Below are 18087 nucleotides of genomic sequence, written 5' to 3' on the forward strand. Positions count from 1 at the left end.
CCTGCGCGGGACGAGGAGAAACTCATCGTCTCGCCGCTTTGACCGTCTACGCCGTTCGGTCATCGTCGTTTTTCCCTCCATTCCTTCTTTCGCGTGTTTTTGGGAACCGGCCCGTTTTGCGAATCGTACTTTTATATATAAACGTACTTTCTCGATTGAAAATCCGATTAAAGAACAGGAACAATCGGATCTTTTTAACTGTCGCACGATACAGGAAATTCGTTACTCCTTCCGTTGTTTCTTTCGCGTGTTTTTGGCAACCGGCCGCCGTTCTGCGAATCGTACGTTAGACGCATTTGTACGAACGTATTTCTTCGATTGAAAATCGAGTAGAACAGGAATGACAGTGCTTTTTAACATGTCGTTGATATATCACAAGTAAACATGCATATTCATGGAGAAATGCTGTTAGTTTCTGTATAGGATAGTCGGTTGCGCAAGTTGATTTTTGCATTAAATAGCCAGTCGACAATGTGTTAACTATCGCGCGATACGTAGATGAAATTTGACTTTTTTTTTTTTAATTTACGAGTATCGTCATTCGTGCGTCTTCGAACGGAATGATTTACGATCTGATTACGATTGGATCGAATTGGATGAACGGAATTTTCAGCGATTGTGACGTAATAATAATTACAAATTCGATCGTCGTTGACAATCTTTACACGTTCCTGCGAAAAGGGTTTGTTACACGTATATTCGCAGCGAGTTTTAATTTCACCGTGGAAATTCTCCTCCAAATTTGTACGCTGCTAGCCTGTCTCTTGTTTCAATAAGAGGAAATTCCTTAAACGATTAAAATGGAAAAACGTAGTACGAAGCTGAATTGAAAGTTCTTACGTACATCAACAACGACTGTTGGTCTCCTTGAACTTGGTACATTTTCTCGACAACGAAACGCACGATTGGTTCCACGCCACAAGGGGTCCAAGGGATACAAAAAATTAAGGACGTCCTATCTTCTTGTCACATTTTCTCCCGTTATACGTTTCGAAGATATATGGTTTACTGAAAACAGTCGGCGAGAAAGTTTGATCTCAATTGAGCAACTGCTTAAGGTATACCTCCTTGCAGGAAGTAATTTCTGTTAAAGTTATGTGTTAACGTTCGTTCGGTTCGAGCGACCAAGTTCGGTTGGCGCGTACCGAGAGCCACGTGGAACGTACGAAGAGGGAAACGTTACCGAGAAATAAATGCGAGATGCGTACGTACGACGATTTGATCGTTTGGAAGTTCGTTAGATCGTTCGTGTACTGGCTAGTTGGGGAGGTGTACGGTTTACGCGATCGAGTATAGTCGACTTTCGCTTGGGTAGTAGGAAGCGTTACACGCCCCCATATAACACTTTCGGCCTCCCCCATCAGGGCACTGTGTACCGTATTGTCTAACGCTTGGCTCTTGCGATATGCTATACGGGTGCAGCTGTTACACGAGCTTTACTCGCACGTGAATAATCGATGAACGCGAAACGACTTTCTCGCTGGGATAAATCGGCTCGTATCGAACGTCCACCAACGTTCTTATTAGGATATTCCATAAGTCGTATTCGCGGGTAGATCACGGCAGAGAAACGTAATCAGTCATATACTACCGCTCATAAGTGATCCGGATGCTTGATTGACCGGTGGTAACAATATCTTAACGCGCAATAATAAATTAAAACAGTGGTGTACAAATACTTTTTGCAGCCACTGCGTAACAATTACGAACGCGAAACATACAACGATATTTATAAACAAATTGTATCCTGCATGTTGGACTTTTTACGCGGAGAATCGCGTGTTTTTCTGGTTGTATGGAAACTTTAAGATCGTTCTGTATATTCCTTTTTCTAATTTTCCAATTGTTATTTTGTCATTTTTTCCCTACTTTAACTCTTCCGTATCATCTGCACTTTCTCTCTCTGTTTCGACACACATACGTGCATATGCGTGTCGGCATCGGTTCAGCATTGGCGAGATTGTTGATAATGCTAAAAAAGATAAACGAGAGAGGAAAGATGTAGCGAATAAACGAGTAATAGAGAAAGGCGAGAAAAGTGCGAAGAAGCGAGAGAGAGATCGCGCGCTGGAGAAGGGGGCGGAAGAGAAGAAGGACGAGGGGAGAGAAAAAGAGATCGAACGATAAAGTTCGGATGAGCGAAACGAGGAAGAAGAAAGGAAGATATCGTCGCGATATTTCGGTTGCGGTTAAGCGTCGATAAGAGTCGGTGGTAATCCCAAGGTCTGGGTTTGCGGGCACCGTTGCATGGCTATTCTCAGAAACCTAGCTGTTTGAAGCGCGCCAAGCCCCCAAGCTGTTCATGTGTTTCTCCGTTTAGCTCGTATGACAAATTCTCTTCGTATGTTAGTTCCATACATTATAGTTATTTCCATATATTAGATTGTAGTATACCGTTAATTCTTTAAGCAAGTTATATCTTAAACAGAAATTTCTACAATCACGAGAATAAAAGTTGACAAGAATCGCGATAAAATCGAAATAAAGGAACAAATTCCAGTATAGCCATTTCTACACGGAATTTGATACTGTCGTCTCTTCATATGGAACGTACAATTGCTTCCGAACTCGATACCGGGATTAACTCATTTTTGCAAAAGTATGACATTGTCGGGTCTTGCACGAGGCCATAAAATATAACATTGATGATAAATTCGTGGGTTTTTCGTTAGATTGTCTTTGGACATTTGTTATAAATGTTCAGGTTCTATCTAGCGAGAAATACAATCACAATAGCAATTTTTCGATAGAGCAACTCTTCCACGGAGTTGTGAAGCATTCAAGGTGTAATTACTCTGTATCCGTGCAATGATCATCGAGCGCGTTTAGACAAGCTGTTTCTCAACTTTCCGGGAAATTTTTGGAATTTGTACAGGTCGGCAGAAGGTGGGAAGATGGTAGCAGATCACAGGTAAAAAGTAGCATATAAAGAATTGATAGGTAGTGGTTGAACAGGGGGTTGGAATTTTGTGCTATTTAGCAGGTCGGCGGCGCCGAAAACCGAGTGACCTTCCTTCCTTTGATCGATTCCCTGAGAAATTTAGGTTTACCTTCTTCTATTGTGTAAATAGAAGTAGAAGGCCGAACACGGTAGACAAAATGTAAAGTAAGTGGCAATGAATTATCAATGTTTCCAAGAGATATTTAAAAACTATTATACATAAAAATATATTTTTTTATTTATTCACTTAATTCTTGCCTTTCGGCTTTCGATGATTTCCAGTTTCCCCCCGTACATCATTTCTACGCCGTATATCAGTATGTACTATTTTTTTTTATACTATAATTTATTTTTCTATTTTGTATTCCTAGTTTAATCTATCTTATGCTATATAAAAGAATATAGAATGTTTTTTTTAGAAAGATACCGACATTTTCCATCTTTTCGCTATAATCTGTCCTCTACGATAACTTTACAGCTTGTTTTGACAAGTTTTACGACGAATTGAGGATAAGTACCTGAGGTAATTGAACGACCACAGAGATTATTTGCTCCCCGATATTACCTGAGATAAAGCCAATATTTCTTGAAGAATTGTAAACGATAGATATCACAACGATGAGAAATAGTAGCTCCACGCAATTCTAGAATCTTTAAAACCGTTTATGATAGACAAATTTACCCCAAATGTCGATGAATTGGAACAAAATCCGTGGATTTTCAAATTTTACCTCTCGGTTTACAGCCTCAATGTATTTTTTTTTACCTTTCTTGCTTATTATTATATCGCTTTGTACCTTTACATACCGTGCAATACCAGTCGACCATAATGTCGAGGTACTTTTTGTTTTTCGACAATATATCTTAAGGCACCTATTTTAATATTTTGTGGTCAAAGCTGTATTTCTTTAAACCGTACTTTTCCATTGTTTCATTATAACCTGTCCTCTACAATAACTTGACAGCTTGTTTGACGAATTGAGGATAAGTACTTGAGGCAATTATACGACCCCTAGATTAACAGTACATCACAGAGATTATTTGCTTCCTGATATTACCTAAAATAAAGCTAATATTTTTTGACGGATCGTAAACGATAGATTTCACAACTATAAGAAAGAGCAGTTCCTATCCAACACCTCTCGACCATAATGTCGAGGTACCTATTGTTTTTCGACGATATATCTTAAGGCATCTATTTTAATATCTTGCGGTAAAAGTTGTATTTATTAGAACCATACGCGCCTTATAAAGGATTCAAAATCTTCACAACCGATTTTACAATTAACATCAATTTAATTATCGATAATTAATCAATTATACATATATATCGATAAGTTATTCAATTAGTAGTTAAATTGGTAACTGGAAATTCCTTAACAGTTTCCATTGTTAGAGTTTTCCAATAAATGTAAAGAGTAGATGTGCTGATACTTATAGCCGGAGTGTACCTCTTTCTCCATTTCGTCTTCCATGCTTCTCCTCTTTTCACCTTATCAGTCCTCCTCATTCCTTTTGCTCTTTACGCGTCGCGTTTCTTGTTGTCTATCCCGTTCCTGCTGCTTCTTCACTTCCCAGGGTGATTATTTTTTCTGACTTCCCTTCGTCTTCATCTATCCATCTAAAAGAGGGGACTTTTGATAGCTGTTAGCGAGGGGTTCGAGCAATTTTTATTCTCCTCTCCTCCTCTATATGTCTTCCTTTCTTTCTTTCGACTGCTTCTCGGCATATTGCGAATTTCGATCTCCTGTACAGTGCATCTGCGACGGCTGCATGTATCGGAAGAATAGCAAGAACGACCAGACTGTCTTCTACACCCTTCGGGATACCGAAGGAACAGATGATGATCTCGTTTAGGAAGCTGTAAAGCCGTCTTGTTCTCTAGAATGCTTTACGGTTACGAGGTCGTTATCATCGACACTCTTCTAATACATTCAGCTGTCTAATTTCTAATCAAAATCAGCATAGTCTTTCGACGATCTTTCGTCTTTTTCGTATTTTTACGATTACATTACGATTATATCGGGTTATGAAATCAGTTCGAATCTCTTTACAAGAGTGTCAAAGATCGTTATTTCAAAACCAGGTCTATTTAAGCCTACTACGATTCCCGAACTATATTCGTTTTAAGTTTTTTTCTTTTAACAAAGAAAGAAGTTTTAATATTTCGAGAAAATCCTCAGGATCAAATTTTATCAAATAAAATTATCATTTTACTAAACTCAGGAAAATGCTTTAAGAAAATACGACCCACGGATAAAATCGATTAACAGAACGCAGGAAATTCCGAATTCTTCATATGCTTTGAACTGGAGGTTTTCGTCTCCCTTATGAGAAATTTTATCTGTAACGTAATAAATCCTTAATTTAATAATTCTTAATTTTTTGCAGTAAGTGAAATCAATACTTCCACAAATCCTTCGAATTGAAATTAGACTAACGAAACATCTGGTATTAAATTTCAGGTATATTTCGTTGCTTATTACCTTTATATTAACCCTAGAACCTCCTGGTATTTGAAACTTTGTATCCTACGATTCATGTACCGTTACACTTTCCTTCCCATAGTAAATTTCTATAAACTATATATTATTCTTATAAGATTTTATACGTCATTTTATACAAATGTAAAAATATTTCTGTTACGTTCTTCAATAATGTTACGTTTATCCAACTTTTATATATCTATCGATCATGTGCAATCTTCACGAAACATTTCGTGTCTTCTCCTCGTGAAAGGTTCGCGGAATGAACATAAGGTGCATATACATCGTATACCTGTGTCGGTAGAACGCAACTTACGACAGAATAACTTTTATATTTCCGTACTTATCAATTTATTTTACTTCCTATGTTACGCCTTCATTCGCAAAATCGAATTGATCGATGTATAGTATACCGTACGATGTATAATAATATGTCAACGAATTTGATTAAAAATAAACAATCACAGCGTATACTCGAAAATAGAGAGAATGTTGAAAGTGTAAGGTCCTCTCGTCAGGTATTACGTAAATGGCTCCCCACGTTTTCGTGCCGATGTGTGTCGTTAATGGAACATCAATGGGACATCGTCACGATTATACGTTTGTGTAGAAATATACGTTTCACCCACCGTACACGTATCTTCGTGTATCTACACGTACACGATCGTATCTTGTACACGCATGCGTGCATACAGCACACGCTCGTTTGGAAAGTGTCTGTTACATGTACACACGTATATGCACTTAGCGGTGCACCATCAGGGTACCCATGGTTGGCACGTGCCAACCATCACAATGGATACGACCATCTGCACTCTTTCTTATAGAAAAATCAAAGTCGTAGGGAGCCAGGCGTTTGCCCGATTCCAAGTTCCCAGTTCCCTTCCAGTCCGTTATACGTTCGAACCGTTCGTTTCCCGTGGAAGACGGTTTCTGGACCAGTGCCGAGTGTGTACTTACACGCGCACACAGCAAAGGAAAAACGTGATAAGTCTGGTTTTTTGATTTCGATGTTACGTTCAGAAACCATGTTAATCAACTGCATAAATGGAGAGGCGAAGAAAAATGACGATGTCGAAGACGATGCTGCTTTTTTGTAAATTTACCTTAAGTTTACATCGTTATCTAGCTGTGTCATCTTCTCGCGACAAATGAACTTATAGAAGTAGGTCGTTTGTTTCTTGAGAGCTGGGTGTTAATCGTGTATCTAATGAAACGAAGAAATTAATAAAAAGCGGCGGGTATAGTATGATACAGTGTATGATACGAGCTCGTTCACGGGCCAATGCGGTTAACACCACTTGTTGAAATTTCGGAAACTCTTACGACGAAGCATTTGATCGACGCTTATCTCATATGTAATTTTATCAATCTCTCTCTACTTCTTCATTTGTGGAGTTAGCTGAAAAGCAAATAACTGACTCGTATATAGCACTGGTATATTGATAAGAATTCAGGTTTTCATATCAGGTCTGTATACTTTTTAACGATTTTCCGCAAGTAAGCTATCTAAGTTGGATTAGAGATTGTCTCTAAAGCCGGTGTACGGGTATAACGTGTCGCGAGGATGGAGAAGGTGCACAATCAGCCAGCTGTACGCGAGGGGTGCCTTTGCAACCCCCGATATATGGCAAAGTAAGCAGCTGAGCTACCCCCATGGTCGCACTGTGCGTTACGCGCGTTCGATGCCCTATAGCGAATAATCTTCGCATTTATGACTGCTGGGAACAGACCGATGGATCGTTCGTTATATTCCTTCGGTCCCTTATTTGTTCACCCTCTTTTAGACTTCTCTCCTCCGCTTCTTTTTTTTTCACTTCGTCTGTCTTCTAACTAACCTTCGTTTATTGCTTCAATACGTGATTACCACGCCAAAGCGAGAAGTGTAAAGCGGTAACCACAACTTTGCAACCCAGACTTAAAGAGGTTAAAAGATTTATATTTTAGATTTTAAATGATTTTGATAATAAATGAGCAGATAAATAAATACGCAGTAAAAGATAACATAAATAAATTACCAGGAAATCTTTGTTATTAAAGATATACGTATATCTATATTAAATAGAAAAAAAGACAGCATTGTTAAAAAATGTGCAATAAAATGTGAAGCAGGAAGCACGAGATGGGTACCAATGGAATTTTATTAACGACAACGAGAGCATTGCATAAATTAGCGTGGCGAAGTTACTACCTGCTATCCCTATTTATCCCTTTTCCCTATTTATCCCTATGGTTAAACAAGATAAGACACGCATATGTACGCGCAAACATACGTTTCGAACTTATTTGCGCGATTGAATCTTACGAACGCATACGTGGCGTGTCCGTGTGAAAATCTTTAAAGAATGCGAGGGTGGTATCGGAGATCAGGTGAAGCATTGTGATCGGCAGAATGAAAAAACGGACCGAGCTGTACCTGCTGAGAGCTGCATCCTTCGGAATGGTCGGTGCATCAGTCGACGGAAAGAGGAGCATAGTAACAGACAGAGAGGAGAACAGGCCCTTTCAGTGCGAGCAGCAACTCCTACGGTCGGCAACCTTTTCCGGCCTGGTATCGAAAGTGAGCTAGCCAGTGAATGACCGAGTATACACATAGGCACGAGCGCGAGAAAGAAGGGAACATAAGCAGCGTAGATTTAAATGTTCCTTTTTTTCTTCTCCTTCTTCTTCTTCTTTATTCGTCTTCTCCTCCGTCTTATCCTTTTCCTTCCTCTTTGAATATAATATATATGTCGGTTTGATAACTCTAGATATGTTAAATAATTCCTTCGAGAACGCGGTCTCTTCTATATTAATTAACTTTGATAATCAGTGCCTTAGATACGGTCTTTAAAAGCTTTCGAACTGGAAACAAATATACAATGGATAGGAGAATTTTTACGTACATATTGCACGCGTTATATAAAACATTTTATAATTTCTAACACTGTAAGGAGGCACGACCGCTATGGTTATATTGGTTAAATTAAAAATTTAAGATCAATCCGATAATATATATATATAGATGTATGTATAGACTTTGCAAATATGTAATTTACTGCAATCATAAGCTTACAATCATTAAAATATTAGGGAGGAACATGAATAATAATTTTAAACATATAATTGTGCTAAAAATAGAATATCATGTATTATTAATATAGCGAGCAATTAACTGTTCACGTACGAGATACTCCGATAATCTTTACGGAGCGTATGCCTCTGATGAATATCTTGTAATTTCTATATACATTAACAGACTCGTACCAGATGTTACGAACGTAATCACGATACTCAAGTATCGTATGTATGAGATACAATTGTACCTCATTACAATATTAATGAAATTTCGAAATGTTTTCTGTAACACGCGCGATGTATTCATGGAAGCTTCCTATAAATATTCAGATACTTTCGTCAGCTACTGAAGACATAACATTTTTCAAAGCCAACGAGTAAGCGAACGTACGTGTGCGAAGAAACCTGAAGTTGCTAAGGTTTAAATAGTTAAAGAATTTTCTCAATAGACTTTTATTTCGAAACTAGATCGAAGTTTACAAAGTCGTAAGGGAACATATGCAGACGCAAGTGTGCTTCTATATATATGTACATTTCATATAGATTTAGCGACTGGTAAATATCGGCGAACGATCGAGTAAACGAACAAACGGATGTAACGAAACACGGCGGCAAAGAGGCAGAAAAGGGCCCCCCATAGCGGTTACCCTAAAGAGTGGATTCCGCGTTCCGTTCTCCCTGTACGCCCTGAGAAGATTTAGGCGGGCCCTTTCCCAGTTACCGATTGGTCGGCCCTTTCCCCCCACCACACCAGGCTGCCACATATAAAGACAGACTTCCCGCCAGGCCACTCAGATAGTACGCGACTTTGCGGGTTGCCGTGCGTTGATCCGAGTCGGCAGTCGATGTAACGAACGGCGGGTTACCGTTCGAGCTTTTACGTACCGTCGTTTCATTCTTTAATTCGATAAATACGGCCACTCTGTACTGTGATTTCCCGGCTCGCACAGTTCCTTTTCTTCTCGTTTGTTACCATCGACTGGTTTTAACTGTGACTTCGTGTTTCGTCATTGATCGCTATGTTCTGGCAAGATGTTAATAATTCGTGTGAAGTGTGGCAATATACAAGGTATATATCGTAATAACGCTAATTTTCTGCTTCCGAGCTATGTCGATTTTTCGTCTCTTTCGTCTCGTACTTTTCGTGTGAACGCGCGTGTGAATATGTGTCTGTAAATTCAGTGCAAATTCAGTGAAGTATATGTACATGGGGGAAATTTGTTTACATTGTATCTACGTGCTTTTGGAATCCAATATGTTCGTAAAGAATTCTTAGTAACATGCCCACAATTTCACCTATTAAAACTATATTAGGTCTTATCCTATGTCTTTTACGTATCATACGCTCTTATTGTACATGGATCAGTGATTTCTAAACTGCGAGAATAGATATACCGGTGAAATCAGTTTTGCGCGCTGCTAAGTGCATGTGGTGCTCGCGCGCAAGCGCATTCGGTTGGCGCGCTCTCGCTCTACCATATTTCCTCGTGTTGTACATATGTAAAGTATTCTGGCAATAAGTTTTGTTAATGAAACGGCAATGTGCGAACGACAGCGTGTTCTTTTGTATCGCTCAGCCTTGTAAATCGCGTAGAATTCTATTTTAACATTGTGTAACTGTGTTTAGGAAAGAAGAAACGCGATTAATTTCGAGGCAATTTATAGAAGTTAATCATTCATTCACAGTAGAATATTATTGCGTGTAAAACATGTCGATAATATCTGTGGCAATATTCCTAAAGATGTGTTCAATGAAATTCAAGGTGCGTGATTTTCTTCAGTTCGAGAAATCTTTTGTTCTTAATTATAACTTCCAAAATATGTATCTTTATCGGGACCTAATTATAGAGGTTAGGTTTATCATTGAACTGATATTGTATTTTCGTAATTGTATATACAATTGTGTCTGTGTGTAGAAAGGTATGTAATAATTATTTCTTTTCTTTACAGCCTCTTCAAGGATGTATTTAACATTGGAGACACTTCGAACGGCTCAGTGAAACCTAAACCAAAAGTCCGCCGGCTAATTGGCATGGCTACGCGACGTCTTTCCAGTCCAGAGCCAGTCTCGCCATCTATAGACAAAGAAAATAACAGTCCGCATGGCACTAGCCCGCAAAAGGTATAGTTATCAATACATATGTTCTTGCATATTTCGACTTTTTTTTCCTTCAATTTTTTCTTTTTTTTTTTTTGTTACCCTTATTAATTCTAACTAGTGCTCTTTCATTAAATTACGGACAAGCGTAAAACATCACCTTTTATATCGTCGCGTTAAGAAAAATATGCACCTGTTCCTACATTATTCGTGGCTATTTATCGCTCACTTTCAACATCTTGAATATATTTAAAATAGTTATCACATACGGGGGCGCGCGTCAAAATGACACTTCCGTTTCTGTTGTATTTTGAATCGAATTAAATCGAATCTAATCTGTCGATTAATCTAGACTCGGACTGAATTAGTTCTCGTTATCTGTATTTTGAACAAGCGGCGTGTCACATTCTGAAGCGCCACACCGGGTCGGTCTTTAAAATTTTTTTACATGGTCAAACGATAAGCGTCAAAAGACAAAATTAATTCGACAGAGTGTGATAAATACTCGAGTCTAATTAATGTATTTTAATGTGTAATAGATCGTCGGTACAAAAAGGACCCGTCATCCTCTAGAAGATTGCGATCCGAATAGCCAAGACAGCGGATATGGAGCAAGCTTCATTGAGAAAGAGGAAAAATCGAGGCGAGATAGATTTCGATTTGCGGAGCCCCTGGCCGTTGCTCCACGTCGAATGTCTATCGAATCTCGGAGTCCGATGGAGTCGCCGGTACGATCATCGCCACACCGAGCGCGAATCGCACGATGTTCCCTCTTTCGAAGCATCTCATCCGGTTACGAGAGTATGGATGATGGGTTCAACGATGTGGTAGATACCGAGAATTTGGACGATGCGACGCAATTACCGAATGGTATCACCACTTTACTCTGCGGCAATATCGTCGGTGCCGAGATCGCGAATACATCAACGAATCCTGACTTAAGTAATCAGAGCACGCCCGAGTATTCACGTACCTATGGCGGCACAAGCGGAAGCTTCAGACGTTCATTGTCATTGCAATATGAAAAGGAAAGTCAAAAGATCTCGTCGCTTTCGAAAGTACGTTCCTGTTTGTTTCGTTCTCCGAATGCGAACTCATCGACTAAGACTCTAGATTTCGACGATGGTAGCCCACTAGCGACGACTATACCCGTTGCACGACGTCGGCGAATCGATGAAATTACCGACGAGAACACCGACGCAGATACATTCAATTTGCCGTTTGCTCGAGCTTCGAAGCGGCATGAACCACTGATGAACGAGAGCCCGAGACTAGTCAAGAGATCACGAAGATCCAACAACTTCTTTGAAGCCGTCAAAGATTGTAGCAGTGGTGAAGCCATGATGTTCGAGATGCCAAAGTGTAGGTCGTTACAGAAGAGCTTTTCTACGTCAGGAATAGAGACGGCAGCTGTAATAGAAACGATATCGACGAAAATGGAAATAGAGATGGAAATGGAAACGGACATAGAAATGGAGACAGAAACGGAAACTGGGACAGAGACAGAAGTGTCCTCGGAATTGGAAGCACACGCGCACATCAAATCTGCTATTCATCGCAGCGTCACCGATACCGATCTCACAGGAGATTTCAGCAAACCATGCGTCCTGCCATTAGCTGTTGGTCATCACGAAGATTTAAAATCGATTTCAGTCGATACCTTAGCCGCTTTAATACGTGGAGAATTTAACGATAGAATTAATTCGTTCGAAATCGTAGATTGCCGTTATCCGTACGAGTTCGATGCAGGTCACATTCAAGGTGCTCTAAATCTTTACAGTAAAGATCTCATCGAGCAATCCCTATTAGATCCACTGAAAAATACACCTGAAATTGAACCAGATACGAGTAAAAGAAATATTCTAGTGTTTCATTGTGAATTTTCGTGGGAACGAGGTCCAAATCTCTCACGATTTCTACGAAGTTTGGATCGTCAACGTAACAAGGAATATTATCCCGCTCTTTATTATCCGGAAGTTTATTTGCTGCATGGCGGATATGAGCAATTCTACAGGGAACAGAAGGAATTGTGTTCGCCACAGGGTTATCGACCGATGAGCCATCCTGATCACCAAGCCGATCTCAGACAATTCCGAAGCAAAAGTAAAAGCTGGCAAGGTGAAAGATTAAGATTTAATGGTTGTGCAACGCGTAGTAATCTGAAACGTCTAGGTTTTTAGATAAATCTCCATTTTCCTCATTATCGTTTCTGCCATTTACCTGACCTCCTCTGTTACCTCTCTCCTCTTTTCACTTTCCTTCTTATCTTTCTTTTACCATCTCTTTTCTTTTCTTTCCTCGTTTCTCTCGTCTCTATTCTGTTTTCCTATAATTAGCAATCAGTACGCTCGAGATAGAGAATTTGCAGAAAAATTGTATAAAGGTGCAAATTTAAAAGTTAAAATAATGACAATGTGGAATAAGAAAAAGGAAAAGGTTTTCCTTTTTGCGCGTCAAATTTGTACGATCGTTCCTACATATTACTGTAAATAATAGTAATTCCTTTAATTTGCGAATACGCTTAATTTTTTTTAGTTAATCAGTTATAAAGAGATGATATAAAGAGCATGTACACGCGTACGATAAAGGACAACGACAGCAAAAATATCAAGTTAATGCGAAGAAGGTCACATTACCAAAACAGTATTAATACGAAAATTGAAGTAAAACAGTCGTAGAATAAAAATTGTATCGTAATACTCTCGGATAGGATTCTCATTCATACCCATTCGATATCGTATTTTCATCAGATTTGCACGATCTTGAAATGTTTTCGCATAAAAACTGATCGCAAACATCGTCGTTGTTTCCTGATATTCTTGTTCGCCAAAGTTTAGCGCATATGTGTACACCAGTGTAAAGAAATTATGTTTAAGTGGGTTACATTGACTAAAGAAGGGTGTAGAGCAATTGTTTATGAAGAAATGAATATATCTTTAAATGTGCAAGCTTGTACGAATGTTGTATATGGATAGTTTATGTTGTATGACGTACGTATGATGTGTATACATGTACATAACGCATGTGCGCGTATGCGTATATGTAGGAAGATATGTAGAAAATCAAATGTCTCCATTTAGTCTGTGTATAGTGCATTATTTCATTATAATATAGCATTAAAATAATTTTGTTTCTGCATTTATGTTTCTTTATTTGAAATTCGTATTTTATAATGCAAATATCCGAACACCTGATGCAATTCGATCAAAAGGTCGATATCTTTGTTATATTTTTGAAATTATTAAAGATTTCCATTTGAAATATAATGTACATGTTTGCAATAATTCATCAGATACGTTAATATTCTAATAAATATTCAATAATTAAAAAAATGTGTTGTCAATACCTGAATTCCGATAGATGGCGTGTATTACAGCGATGTTTACCAAAATGATTTCGTGCGCATGATTGGTTAGCGCTACAGGCTTCTGCAATGTACTACATATATAACGCGTATGCCGATCTATATAGAGCAAACGTTGGCAAAAGGAGGGGACGATAAGGACAAGAATCGACTACAGTGTGCCGGTTTCTAAGATTGTTACAAAGTCAGTTGTATTTGTAGCTTCCTTAATATTCTTTCTTTAAAGTTTTTCATCTATGAGTTAAAGTCCGTGTTGGGTGTCATGCTGCTTTCAATTAACGCAAGTAATATCTATTAGAAAAATTGATCAAAGCGTGTCACATTACTCTCCTCCCAATGTAGCACGTAATAATTAGTGTCGTAGAATACGCGATCTTCTCTTTTTTTCACCTTACTTCGTTTGTGTTTTTCTTTTTTTATTGTATGTTTTGTTTTCTTTGCGAGTTAATAAGAGATTATCGATTATATGCAAAAACGGTTGCTCAGTATCGGTCAAATTGTTTGTACGAATTGCCTATCGACCATTTGCGATAACCTTGCTGTATTTTTGGTTTGGTTACGATTGCGAAGAATGGATTATTTGTTAGTTTCGTAGTCTGTCGTCTGTTATTACTTGGTGTATTTTCAGCTTCATTAATTGCAAGGAAACCTCTCGTTGAAATTGGAACTCGTCTTTTGTCTTCGATGGCTCAAGCGTTGCAAACTCATGGTGTCGTACCCGACGTTATAGACAAGGTCCCACAAAATGTACTACAGGTCACTTATCCAAATAACCTTGCCATTGAAATTGGCAAAGTGTTGACTCCGACACAGGTGAAAGATCCACCTTCTGTTAAGTGGGATGGCGATGCAAGTGTTTTCTATACCCTTTGTATGACTGGTACGTATTGAAAGAATATTGAAATTTTTATAGTAATTACACCGCAGGTTTTAATGTAACGTCATATTTTTGTTAACACAACTAAAGAAATGGTATCTATGTAAAAATTTCTGCCTGCCGTTAAATGTTATAATTAGACTGCAGATTTTTATCCAGTCATAGGACATTTGACAACGTAAAATTGCATAGGTTGCACATATAATAGTAGTTTTTAATTAACAGTTAGATTAATTTATTATATTTTCCTTCCAGATCCAGATGCACCAAGCCGCAAAGAACCAAAGTTTCGTGAATGGCACCACTGGTTGGTAGGAAACATTCCTGGTTCTGACGTTTCCAAAGGTGAAGTACTCTCTCAGTACATCGGTTCAGGTCCACCAGAAGGCACAGGACTTCATCGCTATGTGTTCCTTTTGTATAAGCAGCCTCAAAAGCTTACATTCGACGAACCTCGTCTGACTAATCGCAGTGGGGATAATAGAGCAAATTTTTCTATTAAAAAATTTGCTGCAAAATACAAACTGGGAAACCCTATTGCTGGAAACATGTACCAGGCAGAATTTGACGATTATGTTCCACTTTTATATAAACAATTGGGAGGTTAAGTACATAGCATGGATAGAATATGAGGGATATGAAGCCTGGTATATAGATATTGGAGATTGGCGCGCAGATATTTTGTATGAAATTTGATATTAAACGCTCATTCATGTAGTACAAGTCCTTTTACATTGTGTAATGTAACAGCTGTACACAATGAACAAAAATAAATAAAGTTATAACGTATCATCGTAATGTTCGATCCACCAGCACATTTGTTCCATCAACTATGTAATATATATATTGTATTATCTAATACTTAAGATCATTGATTTAATGGAATGATTAGCGTTTTTCTACTTTCCACTTTAGAGGATTTTGAAAAGGAAAGAAGTTGTGAGGAAAGGAGCGCCAAGTAGCAAATAAGAGGACGCGAACATTCGCGAAAAGAGGGGGAGAATCATGGTCGTTCGACGCCAAATGAAAAGAAAAGTTAAATGCAATAGGAATTCTTGTCAGGTTATAAGCTAGGAAAGGGGTGGGGGACGTAGTCGGTAGGATAAAACGTTTCTACAGAGTCGAGCGTGTGTAGTCTGTCGAGGCTAAGTGCAACAGAACGAGATAAAGATGAAGTATTCCATGATAATAGGTACGTGTATATATTTAATTAAAATCGAATCGCGAATACAACTATGTACCTAATTTCACTATTTTCGGATCGTTGTGTGTTAAATATGAGATACAAAATAAATTGCAGGAATTCTTGTCTGCGGTATCCATATTATCACCGGTACAGATACTCGTACAAAATTTGAGGAAGCACAAATCGTACCCGATATACTAGACACGGCACCAACAGAGAAGATCGAGGTGTAGTTTTTTTTGAATAATTGCACTTAACGTTAGTGTGAGTCTGGGAGTGCAAATGCAAGCGTATCGTAAGGAGAAAGCTGAATCTAGTTGGCATAGATGCGTGTGTTTGAATAGTTTAAAAGATGAAAAGTATCAAATAAATTATTTGATATAACTAAATGATGTTATTTAGTTATTTCATTTAATATTTATCTTATGGCAATAACGTGTATGGATCTGAGTTAGGTCAAGTACGGAGACAAAGCGATCGATTTTGGAAATGAGTTAACTCCCACGGAGACGCAAACGATTCCAGAGATTCATTACAAGCACGAAGGGGGAGTACTTTACACGCTTGTAATGACAGGTAAGTCAGCAGAGAGTAAACTCGTACAGTGCAAATTTGTTTGGAGGCTAGAGACGATTCAAGTTAATTACGGAGAAGAACGCGACCTTATATACATTACCTTATCCTTGTGAAACTTTCGAGGCGTGCAACTCGCGACAACTTTCACCGAGTCGACGCGAACAAACCTGTTTCTTTCGTTCGCTGTTTCTTCTTTGCCATGGCTCTTGATCGATCGATGATTCGATGCCTCGTAATTTGGTGCTCGTTAAAGCCATTACTAATGAAGATTCCGACGTTCTTTCATGCGCAGATCCTGACGTACCGACTAGGAAGGGATACAATCGAGAATTTCGACATTGGTTGGTCGGAAATATTCCAGAAGAAAATGTCGCGAAAGGAGAGGTACTAGCGGAATATGTTGGTCCAGCGCCGCCAAAAGGTAGCGGTAAACATCGATATGTCTTTCTCGTTTACAAGCAGAATCAAGGATCCATTACATTCGACGAGAGAAGGCTGAGCAACAGGTAAAGTCGAGCGTGCATAGTAGATATGTAATAGCTTGCGTGCTTTTTAATCCTTTGTGGTCGTATTGAGCATCAATATAGACACCATGGTGATCAGAATTAATTATCGTAGAACGGACGCTAATAGTACGATCAAAGGAATGTCCAATGACTGAAGTTCGTAATCACCAGTTTCGATTTCACGGTGCACTGACCTAAATTGTGAGATCTTGTTATCTCATTAAGGATCAAAGTTGCGTTAACGTAACGTTCTATTTGCAATTATTTTAATCAATTTACGTTATCGAATCTTGTCTTTTTAATTGTATAACTACGAAAGAAAATATCAAGGATTGTAGCAAAATATCGCTTATTATCTTTCTCGGTGCTATTTTTTTGCGCTTAAATTCTACAATCTTACATAATTTCAAGAAGTTATAGTACGTATAATAAATTATGTACAATCAAGTACGTGTTATGATAAACTATTGCTTGATCCTTAATGGGTTAAAAATCTTGTATATTTCCAAAGCACGTGGCAGTATAACGTACAGTCTGACTGGTTCTTCGTTTTGATGGCTGAGAGCAGATATACGACCCCAAAGAACTAATTGCTTTCTATTAATTACCAGCTAATAACGTGTTATTGGCAAGCGATAAATCGCGAATTACCGATTGATACGAATTTCAGGGATGGTCCTCAACGAAGGCGATTCAACATAAAGAAGTTCGCAGAGAAATACAACTTGGAAGGACCAATAGCAGGGAACTTTATGAGGGTGGAGTACGACGATAACGTGCCGACATACGCGAAACTTTTAGGATTATAAGACAGAGGATTTTGAGTCGTGCACCCGGCTTACGAAGGATATTCTTTTCATTGATATTTATAGGTGATGGTACGAAACAATTAATTGCCTGTACAAATACGACTGCCGACCAACCGAGGTACGATATACTCGATTTACAATGAGCGAAATAAGATAATAAACGTTTGAAGAAGATAATAGATACGAG

General features: G+C 38.5%; 3 protein-coding genes across 6 annotated transcripts in view; all 3 read left to right on the forward strand.

Moving 5' to 3' along the window:
• LOC100740375 overlaps window positions 1–13720 on the forward strand; it is a 39947-nt gene extending 26227 nt beyond the window's left edge. For all 3 annotated transcript variants that reach the window (XM_024365414.2, XM_024365415.2, XM_012381671.3), the window contains 2 exons: window positions 10435–10606; window positions 11122–13720. In XM_024365414.2, coding sequence (XP_024221182.1) covers window positions 10435–10606; window positions 11122–12762 — 1813 coding nt within the window. In that variant the 3' untranslated portion in view covers window positions 12763–13720. The remainder of the gene's footprint in view (window positions 1–10434; window positions 10607–11121) is intronic.
• Window positions 13721–13987: 267 nt separating this feature from the next.
• LOC100740611 (protein D2) lies at window positions 13988–15612 on the forward strand. Of its 2 annotated transcripts, none has more exons than XM_003486854.4 (3): window positions 13988–14130; window positions 14575–14826; window positions 15079–15612. In XM_003486854.4, the coding sequence occupies exons 2-3, from the start codon at window positions 14631–14633 to the stop codon at window positions 15429–15431; spliced, it is 549 nt and encodes a 182-aa protein (XP_003486902.1). In that variant the 5' UTR covers window positions 13988–14130; window positions 14575–14630; the 3' UTR covers window positions 15432–15612. The 2 variants fall into 2 exon arrangements, with proteins under 2 accessions (XP_003486902.1, XP_003486901.1); XM_003486853.3 differs by having other exon boundaries at window positions 14041–14230.
• Window positions 15613–15756: 144 nt separating this feature from the next.
• Window positions 15757–18086, forward strand: LOC100740939 (protein D2). Its single transcript, XM_003486856.4, has 5 exons — window positions 15757–16015; window positions 16124–16236; window positions 16465–16585; window positions 16878–17091; window positions 17762–18086. Exons 1-5 carry the CDS (start codon window positions 15994–15996, stop codon window positions 17898–17900), a joined length of 609 nt encoding a protein of 202 aa, XP_003486904.1. The 5' UTR covers window positions 15757–15993; the 3' UTR covers window positions 17901–18086.
• Window position 18087: the final 1 nt, after the last annotated feature.

The sequence above is a fragment of the Bombus impatiens genome, unplaced genomic scaffold (genome assembly GCF_000188095.3).
Source record: "Bombus impatiens unplaced genomic scaffold, BIMP_2.2 scf_0135, whole genome shotgun sequence".
Lineage (NCBI taxonomy): Eukaryota > Metazoa > Arthropoda > Insecta > Hymenoptera > Apidae > Bombus > Bombus impatiens.

Bases quoted from the DNA above. Each gene is read 5' to 3' on its own strand.
- LOC100740611 (XM_003486853.3), top strand. From the start codon at position 14,209: ATGCTGCTTTCAATTAACGCAA. The intron at 14,231-14,574 runs GTAATATCTATT...GTGTATTTTCAG, and splicing joins GCTGCTTTCAATTAACGCAA to CTTCATTAATTGCAAGGAAA. The intron at 14,827-15,078 runs GTACGTATTGAA...TTTTCCTTCCAG, and splicing joins CTATACCCTTTGTATGACTG to ATCCAGATGCACCAAGCCGC.
- LOC100740939 (XM_003486856.4), top strand. From the start codon at position 15,994: ATGAAGTATTCCATGATAATAG. The intron at 16,016-16,123 runs GTACGTGTATAT...AATAAATTGCAG, and splicing joins GAAGTATTCCATGATAATAG to GAATTCTTGTCTGCGGTATC. The intron at 16,586-16,877 runs GTAAGTCAGCAG...TTTCATGCGCAG, and splicing joins TTACACGCTTGTAATGACAG to ATCCTGACGTACCGACTAGG.